At 47.1% G+C, this 14,561-nt stretch overlaps 6 protein-coding genes across 9 annotated transcripts; 2 read left to right on the forward strand and 4 right to left on the reverse strand.

Annotated features, from left to right (window-relative positions):
- The first annotated feature begins 245 nt into the window (after nucleotides 1–245).
- LOC108026786 (glucose-6-phosphate exchanger SLC37A2) lies at nucleotides 246–3,859 on the forward strand. Of its 3 annotated transcripts, none has more exons than XM_017097946.3 (8): nucleotides 246–341; nucleotides 964–1,187; nucleotides 1,528–1,679; nucleotides 1,743–2,311; nucleotides 2,424–2,459; nucleotides 2,579–2,789; nucleotides 2,853–3,001; nucleotides 3,062–3,859. In XM_017097946.3, exons 2-8 carry the CDS (start codon nucleotides 1,054–1,056, stop codon nucleotides 3,431–3,433), a joined length of 1,623 nt encoding a protein of 540 aa, XP_016953435.1. In that variant the 5' UTR covers nucleotides 246–341; nucleotides 964–1,053; the 3' UTR covers nucleotides 3,434–3,859. The 3 variants fall into 3 exon arrangements, with proteins under 3 accessions (XP_016953435.1, XP_050744148.1, XP_016953434.1); XM_017097945.3 differs by having other exon boundaries at nucleotides 270–577; XM_050888191.1 differs by lacking the exon at nucleotides 2,424–2,459 and having other exon boundaries at nucleotides 247–341.
- On the reverse strand, nucleotides 3,646–9,316 carry LOC108026784 (probable multidrug resistance-associated protein lethal(2)03659). 2 transcript variants are annotated; one of them, XM_050888190.1, is made up of 7 exons: nucleotides 8,852–9,316; nucleotides 8,133–8,363; nucleotides 7,363–7,732; nucleotides 5,503–7,305; nucleotides 5,300–5,450; nucleotides 4,291–5,239; nucleotides 3,646–4,225 (listed from the first exon to the last, which is right to left on the reverse strand). In XM_050888190.1, the coding sequence occupies exons 1-7, from the start codon at nucleotides 8,932–8,934 to the stop codon at nucleotides 3,922–3,924; spliced, it is 3,891 nt and encodes a 1,296-aa protein (XP_050744147.1). In that variant the 5' UTR covers nucleotides 8,935–9,316; the 3' UTR covers nucleotides 3,646–3,921. The 2 variants fall into 2 exon arrangements, with proteins under 2 accessions (XP_050744147.1, XP_016953432.1); XM_017097943.3 differs by having other exon boundaries at nucleotides 5,503–7,732.
- Nucleotides 9,317–9,471: 155 nt separating this feature from the next.
- LOC108026785 (ceramide-1-phosphate transfer protein) lies at nucleotides 9,472–10,675 on the reverse strand. The gene is made up of 3 exons (XM_050888192.1): nucleotides 10,453–10,675; nucleotides 10,174–10,391; nucleotides 9,472–10,103 (listed from the first exon to the last, which is right to left on the reverse strand). Exons 1-3 carry the CDS (start codon nucleotides 10,608–10,610, stop codon nucleotides 9,808–9,810), a joined length of 672 nt encoding a protein of 223 aa, XP_050744149.1. The 5' UTR covers nucleotides 10,611–10,675; the 3' UTR covers nucleotides 9,472–9,807.
- A 161-nt stretch (nucleotides 10,676–10,836) lies between these two features.
- On the reverse strand, nucleotides 10,837–12,120 carry LOC108026552 (SAGA-associated factor 29). The gene is made up of 4 exons (XM_017097502.3): nucleotides 11,956–12,120; nucleotides 11,670–11,898; nucleotides 11,460–11,617; nucleotides 10,837–11,382 (listed from the first exon to the last, which is right to left on the reverse strand). The coding sequence occupies exons 1-4, from the start codon at nucleotides 11,992–11,994 to the stop codon at nucleotides 10,939–10,941; spliced, it is 870 nt and encodes a 289-aa protein (XP_016952991.1). The 5' UTR covers nucleotides 11,995–12,120; the 3' UTR covers nucleotides 10,837–10,938.
- Nucleotides 12,121–12,782: 662 nt separating this feature from the next.
- On the forward strand, nucleotides 12,783–13,344 carry LOC108026667 (60S ribosomal protein L29). Its single transcript, XM_017097714.2, has 3 exons — nucleotides 12,783–12,813; nucleotides 12,984–13,091; nucleotides 13,165–13,344. The coding sequence occupies exons 2-3, from the start codon at nucleotides 12,990–12,992 to the stop codon at nucleotides 13,291–13,293; spliced, it is 231 nt and encodes a 76-aa protein (XP_016953203.1). The 5' UTR covers nucleotides 12,783–12,813; nucleotides 12,984–12,989; the 3' UTR covers nucleotides 13,294–13,344.
- LOC108026666 (queuosine salvage protein) lies at nucleotides 13,328–14,541 on the reverse strand. Its single transcript, XM_017097713.3, has 2 exons — nucleotides 14,202–14,541; nucleotides 13,328–14,144 (listed from the first exon to the last, which is right to left on the reverse strand). Exons 1-2 carry the CDS (start codon nucleotides 14,461–14,463, stop codon nucleotides 13,369–13,371), a joined length of 1,038 nt encoding a protein of 345 aa, XP_016953202.1. The 5' UTR covers nucleotides 14,464–14,541; the 3' UTR covers nucleotides 13,328–13,368.
- Nucleotides 14,542–14,561: the final 20 nt, after the last annotated feature.

Consider the following 14,561-nt stretch of genomic DNA (forward strand, 5'->3'; position numbering starts at 1 on the left):
TATTTCAACAAGTTACCTCCATGTTCTTCCTTCAGGAAGCAGATAATCCGACATACAGTCAGTACAATGAACGCCCAGTATCCTGGCAATGGCTGGTAATGGCTCCCAGCCTGTCCTTCTGCCCGCATTATCTTTGGTCGTGTGAGTACTGAGATTTATTTTGTTTGGTTTTCGCGGCGCCAAAAATGGCTAGATGCGCATCCCTACGAGGTGCACATCGATAGTTACTGGGGGAGCACGGCTTGTATTCGATAACTCTCTGGTTCCGGAACCGAACCTCATATTTTGTTATTTTTCCGACGGAGTAATGTTTACTGCAGCTGTTTAGTGTGTGTTTAACGGTAATAATAAATGCTGGGCGCTGCTCTCCTATGTCGCACTGTTGAATTCCAAACAATCTGTTAGCTTCTGCGGGATTTTCGGTTTTTGGGGGCGACAACAAACAAAAGAGTTATAATATCCGGCAGAGGTCGACGCGGCAATACTCTGTAAAGATTAGGAGAAGTGACAAAGAAGTAAACAAGCTGCGTGGGAGGTATCGCAAACAAGAGACATATGTGATATCCCTATAAAGAAGGTAACTGCCGGCGCTCTTAAAGATAAAGTGTTTGCCATTCCTTATCGCAAACCGAAGAGCACTATCAATTCGGAACTTTTTCGCCAACACAGCAGAATAGAAAAGCCAGCGGAAACTGCGATACGGATCTTCATTGTTTGCGTTTGAGCGGAGTGAATAAAGCGGCGAAGTAAACAAGAGAACTACAGAAACATATGGCGATAAGGTCGGATACTGTATCCGCACTCGATTCCACGGCCTCAGCAGAAACCGCGACCCACTCTGCTCCTCGGCACTACCTGTACTCCACCCCCCTACACATATCACACATACAGCAAATGTAGCTCAAACTGAGTCACCCGCGACCAAACCACTCACCACCTACCTGTTGATCGTTGTTCTTGCAGGTAGCTGGCTTTTTCGCAACCGGAACGGACTCGGGAACCAGCCACCTGGACGGGCAGCACTTGCACCTCGCCCTCCGCCCGCGCCGGTCGATGAGAGCTCCACTGGGACTGGCCAGAACGCGAAAGATGAGCAACAACTACAACGACGTGCCCTTCGGCATCCGGGCGGTCCAGCGGCTGTCCCGCCAATGCTGCACCCGCTTCCACGCTCGCAGGGATCTACTGTGAGTAAACCTTTCCGAGAATCCTGTTAGCCTTAAAGAAACTCTTAGTGCAGTCAACAATTCAGCGGCGTATACATTGTATTAGCTAGAAATGTATTAATACATCTTAACAAGATATATTTGGAAGTCATTATCGCAAAAATGTATAATGTACCCCGCCTGATTCATTCTAAATTGATATAACAAGAACACAAAGAATCTATAGCATTGGTGTCCCACATTTCTGACCAACAAATATATAAATATATGTAATTTTTACCTTAGTAATTAGGAATATATTAGATATCCATTTATAGATCTTATGTCTTATCTTATAGACTCACAATAATAACTTTTACAGGTACAAGATGTCCGTGTTTGTGCTTACTTTCTTGGCCTACGCCTGCTACCACATGTGCCGCAAGCCCATCTCCGTGGTTAAGTCGGTGCTCCAGGGAAACTGCTCCACGGCGCTGGCCGTGTCGGGTCAGGAATGTGGATATGCACCCTTTGGTGAGTTTTTTATGAACTCTTCTTATAATCTTTCAAAACTGTAACCCTGTAACCAACTCACAGACGTTCCCGATGCCACCACACTCTTCGGGATGTTGGACTCGGCCTTCCTCTTCTCTTACGCGATTGCCATGTTCGCCTCTGGTTTTGTGGCGGAACGCGTTTCCCTGCGGTACTTCCTTTCCATGGGCATGATCCTGACCGGAGTGTTCACCTACATGTTTGGCATTGCCCGCACCTCCAATATCCATAGTCTGTGGTACTTTGTCATCGTGCAAATATTCGCTGGCATCTTCCAGACGACTGGATGGCCAGGAGTGGTGGCGCTGGTGGGTCGATGGTTTGGAAAGTCCAAGCGTGGCTTGATCTTTGGCATCTGGAACAGCCACACGTCCATTGGAAATATCCTGGGCACGCTGATAGCGGCACATTACGTGGAAACCGACTGGGCCCTGTCTTTTGTGGTGCCCGGCATCATAATTGCTGCCGTTGGCTTTTTGCTCTTCCTTTTCCTGGTGGACCAGCCGGAGATAGTGGGCTGTTACCCGGAATCCGGTCACCAGGAGCGACGCGTGGCCAACGATTCGGATGAGGAACCGGATGACGAGGAGCAGGTGCGCCACAACGATGCCGTAAGTATCAGTTCCAGTTTCTGATTGGTGTTCCGCATGCGAAGTACATTACACTCGGTCTCCCCATTATGTTCCGCTTTTGATTTCAAAAACGTACTTTGCTCGGCGGTAGTTTGTGGTCAAATTGGGGTACGACTCTTCGGAAACCGTAAGTGCATGATTGTATGTTTGCTTGTCTAGTTCTGTTGGCCACTTCGCTTGTGTAAATCTCGCGCTTTGCTCGGCTCTCAATTTTAAGTAGAAGGCTCATTTGACACAATTTTGCAGGAAATCAACTATAGGCCGACGCCCACCGAACGCACACCAATTCTTCCTCGTTCCCAAACTGAGGCTCATCCCAGGAGACACGGACGCCCCATTAGCCTGGTCGACGCTTTGTTTATACCTGGAGTCGTAGAGTTTTCCCTTTGTTTGTTCTTCACCAAGCTGGTCAGCTACACCTTCATGTACTGGCTGCCTCTGTACATTCAGAAATCCAGTAAGTATCCGGAACCTCGTACTAAAGAAAACCTAGAAAAATGACTTACATACTTTTATGCAGGCACATTGGGTCCAACTCTGTCTGCTGATTTGTCCACGCTTTTCGACGTAGGCGGTATTTTGGGAGCCATAGCTGCGGGCTATCTTTCGGATGTGAGCGGGATGTCCGCCACAGTTTGTACAGGCATGTTGTTCATTGCCTCCCCCATTGTAAGTCCCCCAAATAATACATACCAATCTGCTGTTACTCACACTATTATCTGATTTTAGCTGCTATTGTATCAACAATACGGTGCATTGTCAATGACAATCAGCATAGTGCTTCTGATTGTGGTCGGCATCTTTGTGAATGGACCCTACGCCCTGATTACAACGTCTGTGAGTGCCGAGCTGGGCCAGCACAGCTCCCTGGAGGGCAACGCCAATGCTCTGGCCACCGTGACGGCGATTATCGATGGAACTGGGTCAATCGGAGCTGCAGTTGGTCCGCTGCTCGCAGGACTCATCTCCACCGCCGGATGGCAGTATGTCTTCCACATGCTCATCGCTGCCGACATCATAGCCATGGTGCTGCTGGCTCGACTGGTCTTCAAGGAGTTCTCTGCGCTACGTAGAGCGCCCCATCGGATTCGAATTGAATAGCAGGAAGGAGCGGCATTGCCCGCCGATTCGGATGTGGTTTGACCGTATTTATTTTTGTTTCCTAGCGTTCTGTGTACATAGCCCAGCAGTGTAGCCTACATAAAGAACGTTTTGTTTCCATTCGAAAGCATATCAGAGTGTTTCTGATCCTAGTTTTACCCCACACATGTCAATACCTAATGTTATTTTAAATGGAACTTTTACCATGATCCTAGGCTCTCCATCAAGTTTACTGTTTAGATATATTAACTACATACATATATATACATACATCTATTTTGTAATCTTGTGTGTGCGCGCGTGTGTCAGAGTCTCCTCGTTTTAAGTGCCGAACTATCATTAGTACTAGCGTAATTCTACTGCTATGTAAATACACTTTATCGTACACTTTTCGTACCAATAAAACCGAATTTGACTGTTCTCTGAGGCAGTACGATTTCTGAAAGCCGCTCCTTGAGATCGATCCTGTATCTGAAGGCGATTAGTGTTCACTCCTCCAGTCGTTCCTCTGCTATTGTGAAGGAGTCTCTTTTGTTGCGGCGCATGTAGGCCTCTGATGCGATCTTTTTAAGATACTTTACGGTAGCAGCATCGTTTTGATTGACCAACTTAAGAAGTGCCCCGTCCTTGCGCTGCAGAAGCTTGTGAGGTGCTCCGAATTCCACTATCTGCCCAGCATCCATCACCAGGACACTGTCATTGTCCATCACTGTATGCAATCTGTGCGCGATTGTAAGAACTGTGCACTCAGCGAACTTGGTCTGGATGGTCTCCTGGATCAGGATATCAGTTCTACAGGATTAAGAGGTAATTAAAATCAGTTTGGTATAAGATGAAGATTAAGATTGAATACTTACTCTGTATCCACATTGGCAGTTGCTTCGTCCATAACCAGGACTCTATTCTGTCGCAGTATCGATCTCGCCAAGCACACCAGTTGTCTTTGACCCATGCTGAAGTTGGAGCCACCATCCTGCATGTGACAGGAGAGACCTCCCTCTAAGGCAGCGACATGTTTCTTCAGTTTCACATCCTCCAAAGCACTCCACAAGGACTCATCGCTCTTCTCATCAAATGGATCCAAATTGAAGCGCAGAGTTCCAGAGAACAGCACTGGATCCTGAGGAATGATTGAGATTCGACTGCGTAGATCGTGGAGACCCAGTTGGCCAATATCCAGCCCATCGATTTCTATGGTTCCCTCATTGAGACCCAATCGAAATAGGGCTTGAATAATGGAGGATTTTCCTGCACCAGTGCGTCCTACAATGCCAATTTTCTCCATGGGCTGGGTCTCAAAGTTTAGACCCCTCAAGATATCCTCATCTCCCGGAGCATACCGCATGCGGAGTTCCCGGAACCGGAGGTGTCCAGCCTGGGGCCATTCAAGGGCAAGATTCAGACTCTTTGCACTCTCCAGCGGAGGCTCCGATGGCATCTGGGCGTACTCCAACACTCGCTCCACACTGGTCATATTGTTCTCCATTTCGGCAGTCTGGCGCATTCCCCACTGGCACATGATCACCAATGTCATGGACTGCGTGATGGCCAGACCCACGTCGCCACTGTAAAAGCTCTGATTGATGACCAGGAAGCTAAAAGTCACAGCCAGGATATAGACCACGCAAATCAGATCCGTCCAGAAAGAAAAAGCCCTATTTGCGCTCACATAGAGAAACAGGGCCGAGGAGTTCGTGTTCTGGTGGCCATGGAAAGTTTGCTCCAGCTGTGGCATGGCGTCCATTGATCTTATGGTGGAGTGACCATGAAAGGTTTGGTTTGTGTGCGAATAGATTGGACTGCGAGCTGTTTAAAATAAAGTGCAAATATAATAAGGATGACTTTTTTAAATTTAATTACACCTACTCAAACTCTCAATCCTTTTTAGACTTCGACTGGCGCCAATGTAAAGAGCTCGACACAGATAGAGGAGCAGCACCATAATTGCCGCTGGGATGAGGAGCCAATAGTTGGCAATGGCCACGATCGCAAGGACAGCAACCACATCCACAAGAAACTGAAGAAAAACCCTTCAGTTAGGAACTCGTGGATAAGAAAAGACTACATACCTGTAGGCAATCCATCATGGCCTGCGGCAGAGACACATCCACATTCTGAATGTCACTGGAAAAGCGGTTAAGCACTCTTCCCGAAGGATTAGCATTGAAGAAGTACATCCAGGCGCGGATAATGCCATGGTAAAGCTGATCATGTAACGTCAACGAAATCCGCAGGCACATGAAGAAGAAGCCGAAGGTGCGCAGCAGGTAAAGAGCTAAAGTGAGCAATAGGAGCACCGTATACCAGGTGACCATCTTTGTCCGTGTGCTCTCGTCGTCCTGCGAGCTGTAATCGCGTTCCTCCTCCCAAGTTGCCCACCGCGAGATAAAGATGTCCATAACCGCCTGGCATCCACGGGCAAATACAAACATAGAGAGGACCAAGCAAACCAGGAATGGAGCTCCCAGAGCACGAAAATAGGCCTTGTACGTATCGTAGCTCACAGCTCCCTGTAGTTGCTGCTCCGCACGATCATCCTCGTCCTGGCTGGCGCTTGGATCTTCTTCCTCTCCCTTGCTGAGTTGCTTCGATGTCCTATCCACCTGGCTGAGCACTCGTTTCACTTGCTGCTTGTCCGCCTCGATGGCCTCCAGATCCAGCGCTGCATGATGTGTGATCACATCTTTCAGTTGCTCATAGCTACCCTGCTGGGTCAGTTTTCCTCCTTCCAGCAGCAGTAGGTGATCCACAGTCTTGAGCAGCTGGACGTGATGGGTGACCAGAATGCGCATTTTGCCCTCCAGCAGGCGGTGGAAACACTTGTCCATCAGCAGTTTGCCCACCTGAGCATCAACGGCGGCTAGAGGGTCGTCGAATATGTATATATCGGCTTGACGGTACACAGCTCTGGCCAGAGCAATCCTGGCCTTTTGGCCGCCACTCAAGCTGATTCCTCGCTCGCCCACAACAGTGGCATCACCTCGAGGCAGCAGTTCCAGATCTCTGTCCAACTGGCAGGCGTGGACCACTGCTCTATATCGCTTCTCCTCGTACTGTTCCACGAACAGGATATTCTCCCTGATGCTGCCTTGGAAAACCCAGGGCTGCTGGGCGGCGTAGCTGACACGGCCATGAATTTCCACGCGTCCTTGCATCAGCTCAATCTCACCCAGAATGGCGTGGAGCAGGGTGCTCTTTCCAGAACCCACGTTACCCACAATGCCGACAAACTGACTAGCGTTAATGTGGAAGGAGATGCCCTTAATATGGGGTTTCCTGGGGTTCTTCATGCTTGGCTTGTCCCAACTGGCGCTGACTTTCTGAAAACTCAGGCACTTCGCCTCACTTTTTACGCAATGAAGGCGGCCACTCTGTGCTGGTTTCAACTTCTCCGAATCCAATTCCAATCCCGGATTGTCTCGGCAGCAGGATTCTTCTGCGGGTTTTTCCACTTGCAAGAGGAACTGCACCACACGGCGTGCACTGACCAGAGTCTGCGCCCAAGTGGTAATCGCCATGGGCCAGTAGTGCAGCAGGGAATCGTTCAGTAAGCCGTAGTATGAAGACAGGATGAAGACCTTCTTGGCCGTCACAAGATCACCCACATAGACATAAGCCACCAGGCTGAGAAAGAGCGATATCTTTGAGATCATGTTGGTGCACTGAAGGGCGGCGTAGATGCTCATGGATCCCCGGATGGCCTTCACCTCTGACTGCCTCACTGACGCAATGAGACGCCCAAAGGACTTCTCCCACGCATACATCTTGATCACCTGGATGGCGCTGATAATTTCGTTCATCAGTTTCACCCGCTCATCCCGATGCTTGGCGGACTGGGATCCGAAGTGTGCAGCAGCTTTGGCCGCCCAAGCCTGGAAGGGTATCAAAATCACTATGAAGGCTATCCCTATCAGGGATGTCCAGCCAACCTGGCGGTACATGAGGTAGCCAAAGATGCAGGCCTCCACCGGCCCCTTCCACAGGTCGTGAAAGAAGTAGAAAGTCAGGTCGAATTGGGAGAGATCGATGGACATCACTGAAATGGCCAGAGCTCCGAGTCCTTCGCCACTGCTCGCTGAGGCGCGGAGGCATTTGCGGTAAACCAGGCCAGCACAGGCCAGTCTCACCCTCGTCCCCACCGCAAAGACGTGGAACATGAAGGGATGGAACACCAGGGAGGTGACCAGGGAGCAGAGGACAATGCCCATGGCATACAGATAGGCACTCTCCTTCGTCACAGTGGTCTGGCCATTGGCAAAGTACGAGATCAGTCCTCCGAGTAACAAAGGCTGGAACGAGCTGCAATGAAACCGGAAAAAGAAAAACCAGCTAAATTTAGAGCAAGATTTATGAATCGGCGTGATTTATCATTTGAAAACCCACAAAAGCGTTTAAAATCAATTAAGATAAGCATCAGCCAAAATTTCTAAAATAAGATCTTAAGTTGAATGAAAAATACAAAAAAAAACAGGTACATTTAAAACCAGTAAGATAAGAACATATATTTATAGATATAGGTTTTAATAATAACTGAGTTATCTGACTTAAGGTAGAATGAAACTTCTTTTCACTTATTCAAAAACAATAAGATAAGTATCACTACAGTTATTTAAAAAATAAAAAGTTGAATAAGTCGGATAATCAGCTCATGATTCAACAGTTTCAAGTAGAGAGTTTAAGAACACGTATTTGTACTCACTGAATGGACATCTCCAGCAACGAGTATAGAACACAAACAGGAACGAACTGCCAACCGTAAACTCGGAAGATCAGTCGCATAAGGCTGGGACTCTTCTTCTTAGACTCCGCTTCCCAGTGGGGCTGCAGGTTTCTGGTCAGGGACTCGCTGTCGAAACTGGGCAGGTGCTCGTACAATTTACTGGCATCCAGCTCCTCCCGTCTGCCCTTGCGGAAAACACTACACATCCATCTGAAGGAGTTAAATGATAAGTAATACAATATCTTATCAATGTATCTGCACGGTGGGTGACAAGAAAAAGACAGGCACTGATCCCGGGCAATACTACGTGACTTCCCAACAGTTAATGGTCAGTCAAAATTACGAAATTAATAAAAAGAAATATCTGGTAAAACTACAATATTGGATTGTCACAATGTATAGTCAGTCTGAAAGGAAATCTTCTTAAAAGATTTAATTTATTATGATGATCTTTTTAGAATCCAATTAATAGGAAATTCCGGTGCCGACTCCTGGGCACTTAATATATCTGAACTATTCGTGTTTTATAGATCCCCATATGGTTTATGAGCACTTCCGAGCACCAATTATCATCACTAGGACCTTATCGCGCGTCGTAAACTATTAACTTATTGACCATGGCCATGGATTCGTCTATCGTGAACCAATTTCTGTAGGGATTTTCACTTTTCACCAGAAAAAAAGAAAGTGTGACTCACAGGAACAGCCACTTGGAGATTATATTGGCCTTGAAAAACGGATTGGGCTCGCGTCTTTGATTCGTCTGTTTAGAGGCATCCATTGCTCCATATGTTCGCGACGCTTGACGAATTCAAAGTGAGCCAAAACGGTCGGGAAAAGGAGCTTTTAACTCTTCCCTGACGTCGCTGAAGTCTGTTGACTGTTTGCCCGAAAGCCTCCATGTTCTGCGGTTTTGCACTTGGCACAACGCGCGTCCGTGCGGCGATAAGCGGTCAACTTAACACGTTTTTGGCCTGTTCCTTGGCTTTTGATAGTGACACGCTGAGATAGTGACTAAAACGTAATCGATAGCGCAATTAAACTGCAATTCAAATGGCGGCCATTACTGCAATTTGAGCCCAAAAATTATATCGCTCAAGTGGTGCCATAAATCTTGGCCGGATTCTGAGGATATACGGGAGTTTTAGCGGCCTTTGTCTGGGACCATAATAACAGTCAGATAGGCCAAGTTGTTGGTATAGCGTTCTCCAACGGCTTATCTAATCAAGCTCGCGTCTTATGCTATTAATTTTGGCACAGACAAGAGAAACTATGTTTGTCCAAGTTGGCCAAGTTCAATACACCCTGATAAGACGAGTTTTTCATTCATGACTAAAGCTTTTATGGTTTTATATTACGGGGGATTTGGGAAACATTGCACAGCCTGTGGGCAAGGCGATAGATGAGCGATTACAGGCAATTTCAAATGCAAAATTAAAACTTACAGGCTTCAGAAAACAAATACTTGCAGTTACACATTCAACACAGACAGATTTTGCTACATAGACTAGGTTGGGGTAGTCACAAGATCTGATAAAGTGATATCCATTCATATTCATCTAGTAGAAGTATAATATCGTGTTATAAATGTAAAAGTTACGGAACATATGTTACTTTATCAGATCTTTGGAGCAACCCATATACGTGGTAGGTTCTAAGGCAGGCTGTGTAGATCGTGAAGCGTATAGAGCTGCTCCGTGCGGTCGTAGTTGGTCCGCATGTGCTCCAGCATGGTCGGCAGGTGCTCCTTGGCCAACTGGATATCAAAGCAGACTCTTTTTAGGAGATCGCCCCGCGTGGGCATGGCATACATGGCCAAACGGGCTCCTTTGCGGATGAGGAATGAGTGATATTTGCCCAGGGTGTCGTCATAGGCTGCCTTGCACACGTCCACGGTCTTCTGGTCGTCGGCTATCGCCTGGATCCGGTTGAGGAACTCGTAGACAAAGTCTAGATAAGGCAGATACAATCAATTAGCCACTGTGGCAGTGCGATACCTTTTCCAAAACAAAGCACCCACCTAGACCGCGATGAAGGCGTAGCAGGGTACGACTCCCGGACACGTAGCCCTTCTGATTGAGCAACTGGGCCTCCTTTTCGTACTCCAACATGGTCCTGAAGGTACTAAAGTGCTCCAGCTCCTCCGTGTCCTTGGCTCTCAGGGCGTATAAAATATCTATTTTACTGCGCACATCGCTGCTGACAAAACTGAAGACACTGCCCATAAGCTGGAAGAACCTGCGGAGCAACCAAAACCATTTAAAGCTCTATGCTTTAGTGGGAGAAGTATCTAACTTACTTCATTATCTCCTCGTAGGCTGCCAAGTAGGCGTCCATTTGTACGTCATTCTCGTCCAGGAGGCTGCTCTCAAAGAGATTGGACACCTTTAGGATGTCGAAGCAGTTCCCATTCTCCACGGTTACATTATTCTGCGTCGCTAGCCCCGTTTCACTCATAGTTTTTAGCTTCCCCGTCTTTGTTTTGCTACGAACTTACTTTAAACTTTTTTTAATTTGAGGAATTAACGTGACCGTGCGTTAAAAATATACTAGAAGTACTCCTAACGTGATATCGAAAACACGAACAAAGGTTGGAAGCCTCGCTAAAAATACGTTTTAAACTGGTCCTAGGAGAACTATAGCTCCTATATAAAGAATTCTGAGCAGGATATGACCAAGACGATCGAGTGTTGGCACATTACAGGTGCAGTATTTACCAACGACAAAATTATACAAACAAGTTAATATCTAAGTGGTAACTATAATTGTATTGTCATTTAAAGAATTAAGCCGAGGAGAGATTCCCACTACCACTGCCGGCGCCCTTTTTCGTGGGACGATATGCAATCACATAGCGCTGAGCCACTGGCAAGGGTTCGGCATAGCCATTCATGTACGACGAGTCCTCGAAAAGCACCTCGTAGTCCTCGGTGGCGGTCTGCGGCAGGCGGTGCACAATAGCCTTGTAGAAGCAGGTGGTCTGTGGATACAGCGCCATCACCACCGTGTCCTTGGGGAAGAGGGCGTGGCCATCGGTCTCTGGATTGGCACGCATCAGCGGCAGTGGGATTACCTTGCGCTTGCTCAGCACATGCCGATCCTTCTGCTCCTCGTCAATGTCGATCACGTCGTACTTGTTCTGGCGGTGAAGAAACTGCACCACTTCCGCCAGGATCCAGTTCTCCTCCTCATCGATTCCCTTGGCCAAAGCTGCCACGTTGTCGCCAACCTAAAAAACGATAGCAATTATAACCAGGATTCAACGATGTGATAAATTCATAAAGTTCTAAATATTGTTATACCCACCTTGGCCACATAGTTCCCCTCGGCGGGGATGGCTCCACATAGAGCCGGTGCCCGTTCTCCCAGTTTTCCAACGAACAAAGGCAGCGTTTGAGCGGACAACTGCACCATTTTCATCAGGGCTCCTCGTCGAATGGCTTCCTTGTTTCCAGCATTTCGAGCTGTGGATCACATTAGCACAAATCCTGTACTGTTAAGCTATTGCTAACTCACCTTGGATACGCCTCTCGTTGCGAATGCTGCGAATCTCATGGATTTTGGCCAGGGCGGCGCGAATTGTGGCCTCCTCCTGGGCTGCCTCCATTAAGCTGGCCTTGAGCAGGGGTTTCACCTTCTGATTGGTGGCATGCAGCGATCGCACCAGGCTGGAAATGGAGTTCTCCGCCCGACGACGCTCCTCGTCCACAATGTGAATATGTTGCTGAATATCCTTCAGGCGATCCTGCAGAAAGACGGTTGATAATCTCGAATATGAACATCAATTTATAGGGATTTTCACCTGAATCTGTTGAGCCGCACTCTCCGCGGTGAGTGGCATTCTGCTTTTTCTTAACAATAGTTGAATAAAAAAATCTTCAGCTTTTTGTTTATTTTTGCAATAGTAGCAAACAATAATATCAAGCCCACAACGCGTTAGTGCTCTCTGCCAAACTATCGAGGTTTAGTATATATTTAAGGTCTGGTATATTTTGTAGTACCAGAGAATACTTTTAGTAATGTTAATGTTTGAAATTCGTCTCTGTATGTTCATGTCCTCGAAATATTACACCAACTTCATAGAATTATAAGCCCATAAATTTAACTGTATATTTGTCCAATCTTTATAAACACCTATTTTGAGATATATTTTTTTATGTTTCGATTTCTGCTTAGCAAGTGAAATAATCTTAATGGCTTCACTAAAATCAGCATTTTCTACAAGGGAGGATCCAAGCCGTCAGTATTGGATTGCCCAAATCCACTTACAAACTATGGTTTCCTAAATCATTTGTTACCAAATAATTTTAATTTAAATTTAAATTTTAATAAAAGCAATATAAAAATATGTATTCGTCCCATTACAATTTTAGCTATCCTTTTTAACAATTCATATCCAAGACCAAAAACATTTTAAATTTTGTGCTCAATTTCTACAGTAGAGATGCAACAAATTGCCCCTAACAGCACGCGGCTAACAGCACGCTGAATTCACGTGGCTGGCCTTATTTAGGCAATTTTCTGCGCTCTGTGGCAGACACTCTAGCCTTCCCTTCTTTTCCATCGCGTTTCCGTAAGTGTGCTCCGCGTTTTTTCCCCAGAATTTGGTTTAACTTATAAAATCTTTATTTGCAGCTAGGAATTCCAGTGTGCGAAAAACGTAGGTGGCAAATACCCAATTAACGAAATGGAAAAGCCCAAAAATGCTCGCTTTCTAAGCATTTGCAATGGCTAACAGTGAAGCAAAGTATTTAACGTCTTACACAAATTGTAATGGAGTATATTTTCTGTTTTCATGTGCACCTTTGGAACTTTGGATATTCGAAGCAGCTTAAGATGGCCAAGTCCAAGAACCACACAAATCACAACCAGAACAAGAAGGCCCACCGCAATGGTATCAAGCGCCCGCTGCGCAAACGCCACGAGAGCACTCTGGGAGTAAGTATTTGGGATTGACTTTCTGGATCCTGGTGGATTACTAATAACCTCCGTATTTTCCCGACCCTACCAGATGGATGTGAAGTTCCTGATCAACCAGCGTTATGCCCGCAAGGGAAACCTCTCCCGCGAGGAGTCCGTCAAGCGATACAACGAGCGCATCGCCGGCCAGCAGGGAAAGCCCAAGCCCGTTTCTCTGTAGATGATTGCCTCGATTTCGGATCATTAAAGGACAATTCAGTTTAACAAACAACCGTCTTTATTTGCGTTGCCGTGTCTAGTAGTAGATGCTCAGCACCTTGTGGAAGGGGATGTGCTCCAAGTCGGCGTTGTGCTGACGCCGGTAGTCCCACAGGTACTGATCGATCACAATGGAGTTCACATTGTCCAGTGAGATTTCTGGGTGCTGCTCCTGAAGTATCTTGACCACCGCATCTCGGACTTGTTCGATGATGTAAATGGATGCGCCGCGTATCTCCACCTCCCGGGGATCGCCGTTCTCCAGAACGGTGTCCGTTTTGAGGAACTCCATTAGCTCGTCGGTGTACTCCAAGCTGCCGAAGTGCACCAGTACCTGGGGAACGCGGTAGTCAGCAAACATGGTTATCTGATCGATGTCTTGGAAGTAGCCCAGTCCTTGTCCTCGGTAGCAGGACCACACGTCGCCCACCAGGATCTGGGCCCGCTTCAAGATGGAAACCCTCTTTCCGGCGAATTCCGCCTCGTCGCGGAAGCATGGAAACTCCTCCACAATGAGCTCCAGCAGACGCACCGCTGATTTGTCGGCTTTCTTGATGACATTCTCAAAACTGCCTTCGTACTTCTCGATTAGAACTTTTCCCACTTCGTGGAGCGCCTCTAGGCGCTTTTGGATCAGGGGAATCTCGGTCTCCCCATCGTCAGAACGGAAAATGCTCTGCAGGGTTTTAAGATCAATCTGCGAGTAGAACTTGGGATTGATAACATCCAGGCCTTCTTTGATAGCTCTCTTAACAGCGGCACATAGAGCAAAGTACCCGGTGTAGCCTTCGACCTTGTATTTGGTGTAGTTATCTGTGGGGGATGAGTCTTAGAGATAAGAGATGTTCAACTATGTAAACAGTTACTCACTGGGTGTCCAGAAGCAAAAGTTGAGGGTGTCCAGCACGAAGACCCAATCGGCTGCCTTGGAGTAATCCTCCGGCAGATTTGTGTTCGGATTGGGGTGCAATTCATGCTGCGAGAAGTTCTCCACAGCAATGCGCTTTTCTTTCAGACCTTTTAAGATTTCCTGGGCTAGTTTTTCAATGCCGGCGGGCAGGACACGAACGTGTTGGGCATGCTCTACGATATGGGCTCCAGATTCCCGCGGATTGAGCTTGCCTCCAGTCATCTTAGCAATATAATTAAGGTTTTTAATTGATATGTCTCGACTTTTGGCGCTGCAACACGCGTTTGGCTTATTTAGAAGATTTCTGCCCGGCGCCCAGT

This window comes from Drosophila biarmipes, chromosome 2R (assembly GCF_025231255.1).
Source record: "Drosophila biarmipes strain raj3 chromosome 2R, RU_DBia_V1.1, whole genome shotgun sequence".
Taxonomy (NCBI): Eukaryota; Metazoa; Arthropoda; class Insecta; order Diptera; family Drosophilidae; genus Drosophila; species Drosophila biarmipes.

What these genes read in the sequence shown, in the direction of transcription:
- LOC108026666 (XM_017097713.3), bottom strand. Translation starts at nt 14,463, where the DNA reads ATGACTGGAGGCAAGCTCAATCCGCGGGAATCTGGAGCCCATATCGTA. An exon ending in CTTTTGCTTCTGGACACCCA is followed by an intron (nt 14,145 to 14,201) that starts GTGAGTAACTGT and finishes CATCCCCCACAG; the next exon opens with ATAACTACACCAAATACAAG.
- LOC108026786 (XM_017097946.3), top strand. Translation starts at nt 1,054, where the DNA reads ATGAGAGCTCCACTGGGACTGGCCAGAACGCGAAAGATGAGCAACAAC. An exon ending in ATGTGGATATGCACCCTTTG is followed by an intron (nt 1,680 to 1,742) that starts GTGAGTTTTTTA and finishes ACCAACTCACAG; the next exon opens with ACGTTCCCGATGCCACCACA. An exon ending in TGTTCATTGCCTCCCCCATT is followed by an intron (nt 3,002 to 3,061) that starts GTAAGTCCCCCA and finishes ATCTGATTTTAG; the next exon opens with CTGCTATTGTATCAACAATA.
- LOC108026552 (XM_017097502.3), bottom strand. Translation starts at nt 11,994, where the DNA reads ATGCCACTCACCGCGGAGAGTGCGGCTCAACAGATTCAG. An exon ending in GTGCGGCTCAACAGATTCAG is followed by an intron (nt 11,899 to 11,955) that starts GTGAAAATCCCT and finishes GTCTTTCTGCAG; the next exon opens with GATCGCCTGAAGGATATTCA. An exon ending in CAACGAGAGGCGTATCCAAG is followed by an intron (nt 11,618 to 11,669) that starts GTGAGTTAGCAA and finishes TGTGATCCACAG; the next exon opens with CTCGAAATGCTGGAAACAAG.
- LOC108026784 (XM_017097943.3), bottom strand. Translation starts at nt 8,934, where the DNA reads ATGGATGCCTCTAAACAGACGAATCAAAGACGCGAGCCCAATCCGTTT. An exon ending in TTGCTGGAGATGTCCATTCA is followed by an intron (nt 7,733 to 8,132) that starts GTGAGTACAAAT and finishes GTTTCATTGCAG; the next exon opens with CTCGTTCCAGCCTTTGTTAC. An exon ending in ACTGCCAATGTGGATACAGA is followed by an intron (nt 4,226 to 4,290) that starts GTAAGTATTCAA and finishes TTAATCCTGTAG; the next exon opens with AACTGATATCCTGATCCAGG.
- LOC108026785 (XM_050888192.1), bottom strand. Translation starts at nt 10,610, where the DNA reads ATGAGTGAAACGGGGCTAGCGACGCAGAATAATGTAACCGTGGAGAAT. An exon ending in GCCTACGAGGAGATAATGAA is followed by an intron (nt 10,392 to 10,452) that starts GTAAGTTAGATA and finishes GTTGCTCCGCAG; the next exon opens with GTTCTTCCAGCTTATGGGCA. An exon ending in ACGCCTTCATCGCGGTCTAG is followed by an intron (nt 10,104 to 10,173) that starts GTGGGTGCTTTG and finishes TGCCTTATCTAG; the next exon opens with ACTTTGTCTACGAGTTCCTC.
- LOC108026667 (XM_017097714.2), top strand. Translation starts at nt 12,990, where the DNA reads ATGGCCAAGTCCAAGAACCACACAAATCACAACCAGAACAAGAAGGCC. An exon ending in GCCACGAGAGCACTCTGGGA is followed by an intron (nt 13,092 to 13,164) that starts GTAAGTATTTGG and finishes CGACCCTACCAG; the next exon opens with ATGGATGTGAAGTTCCTGAT.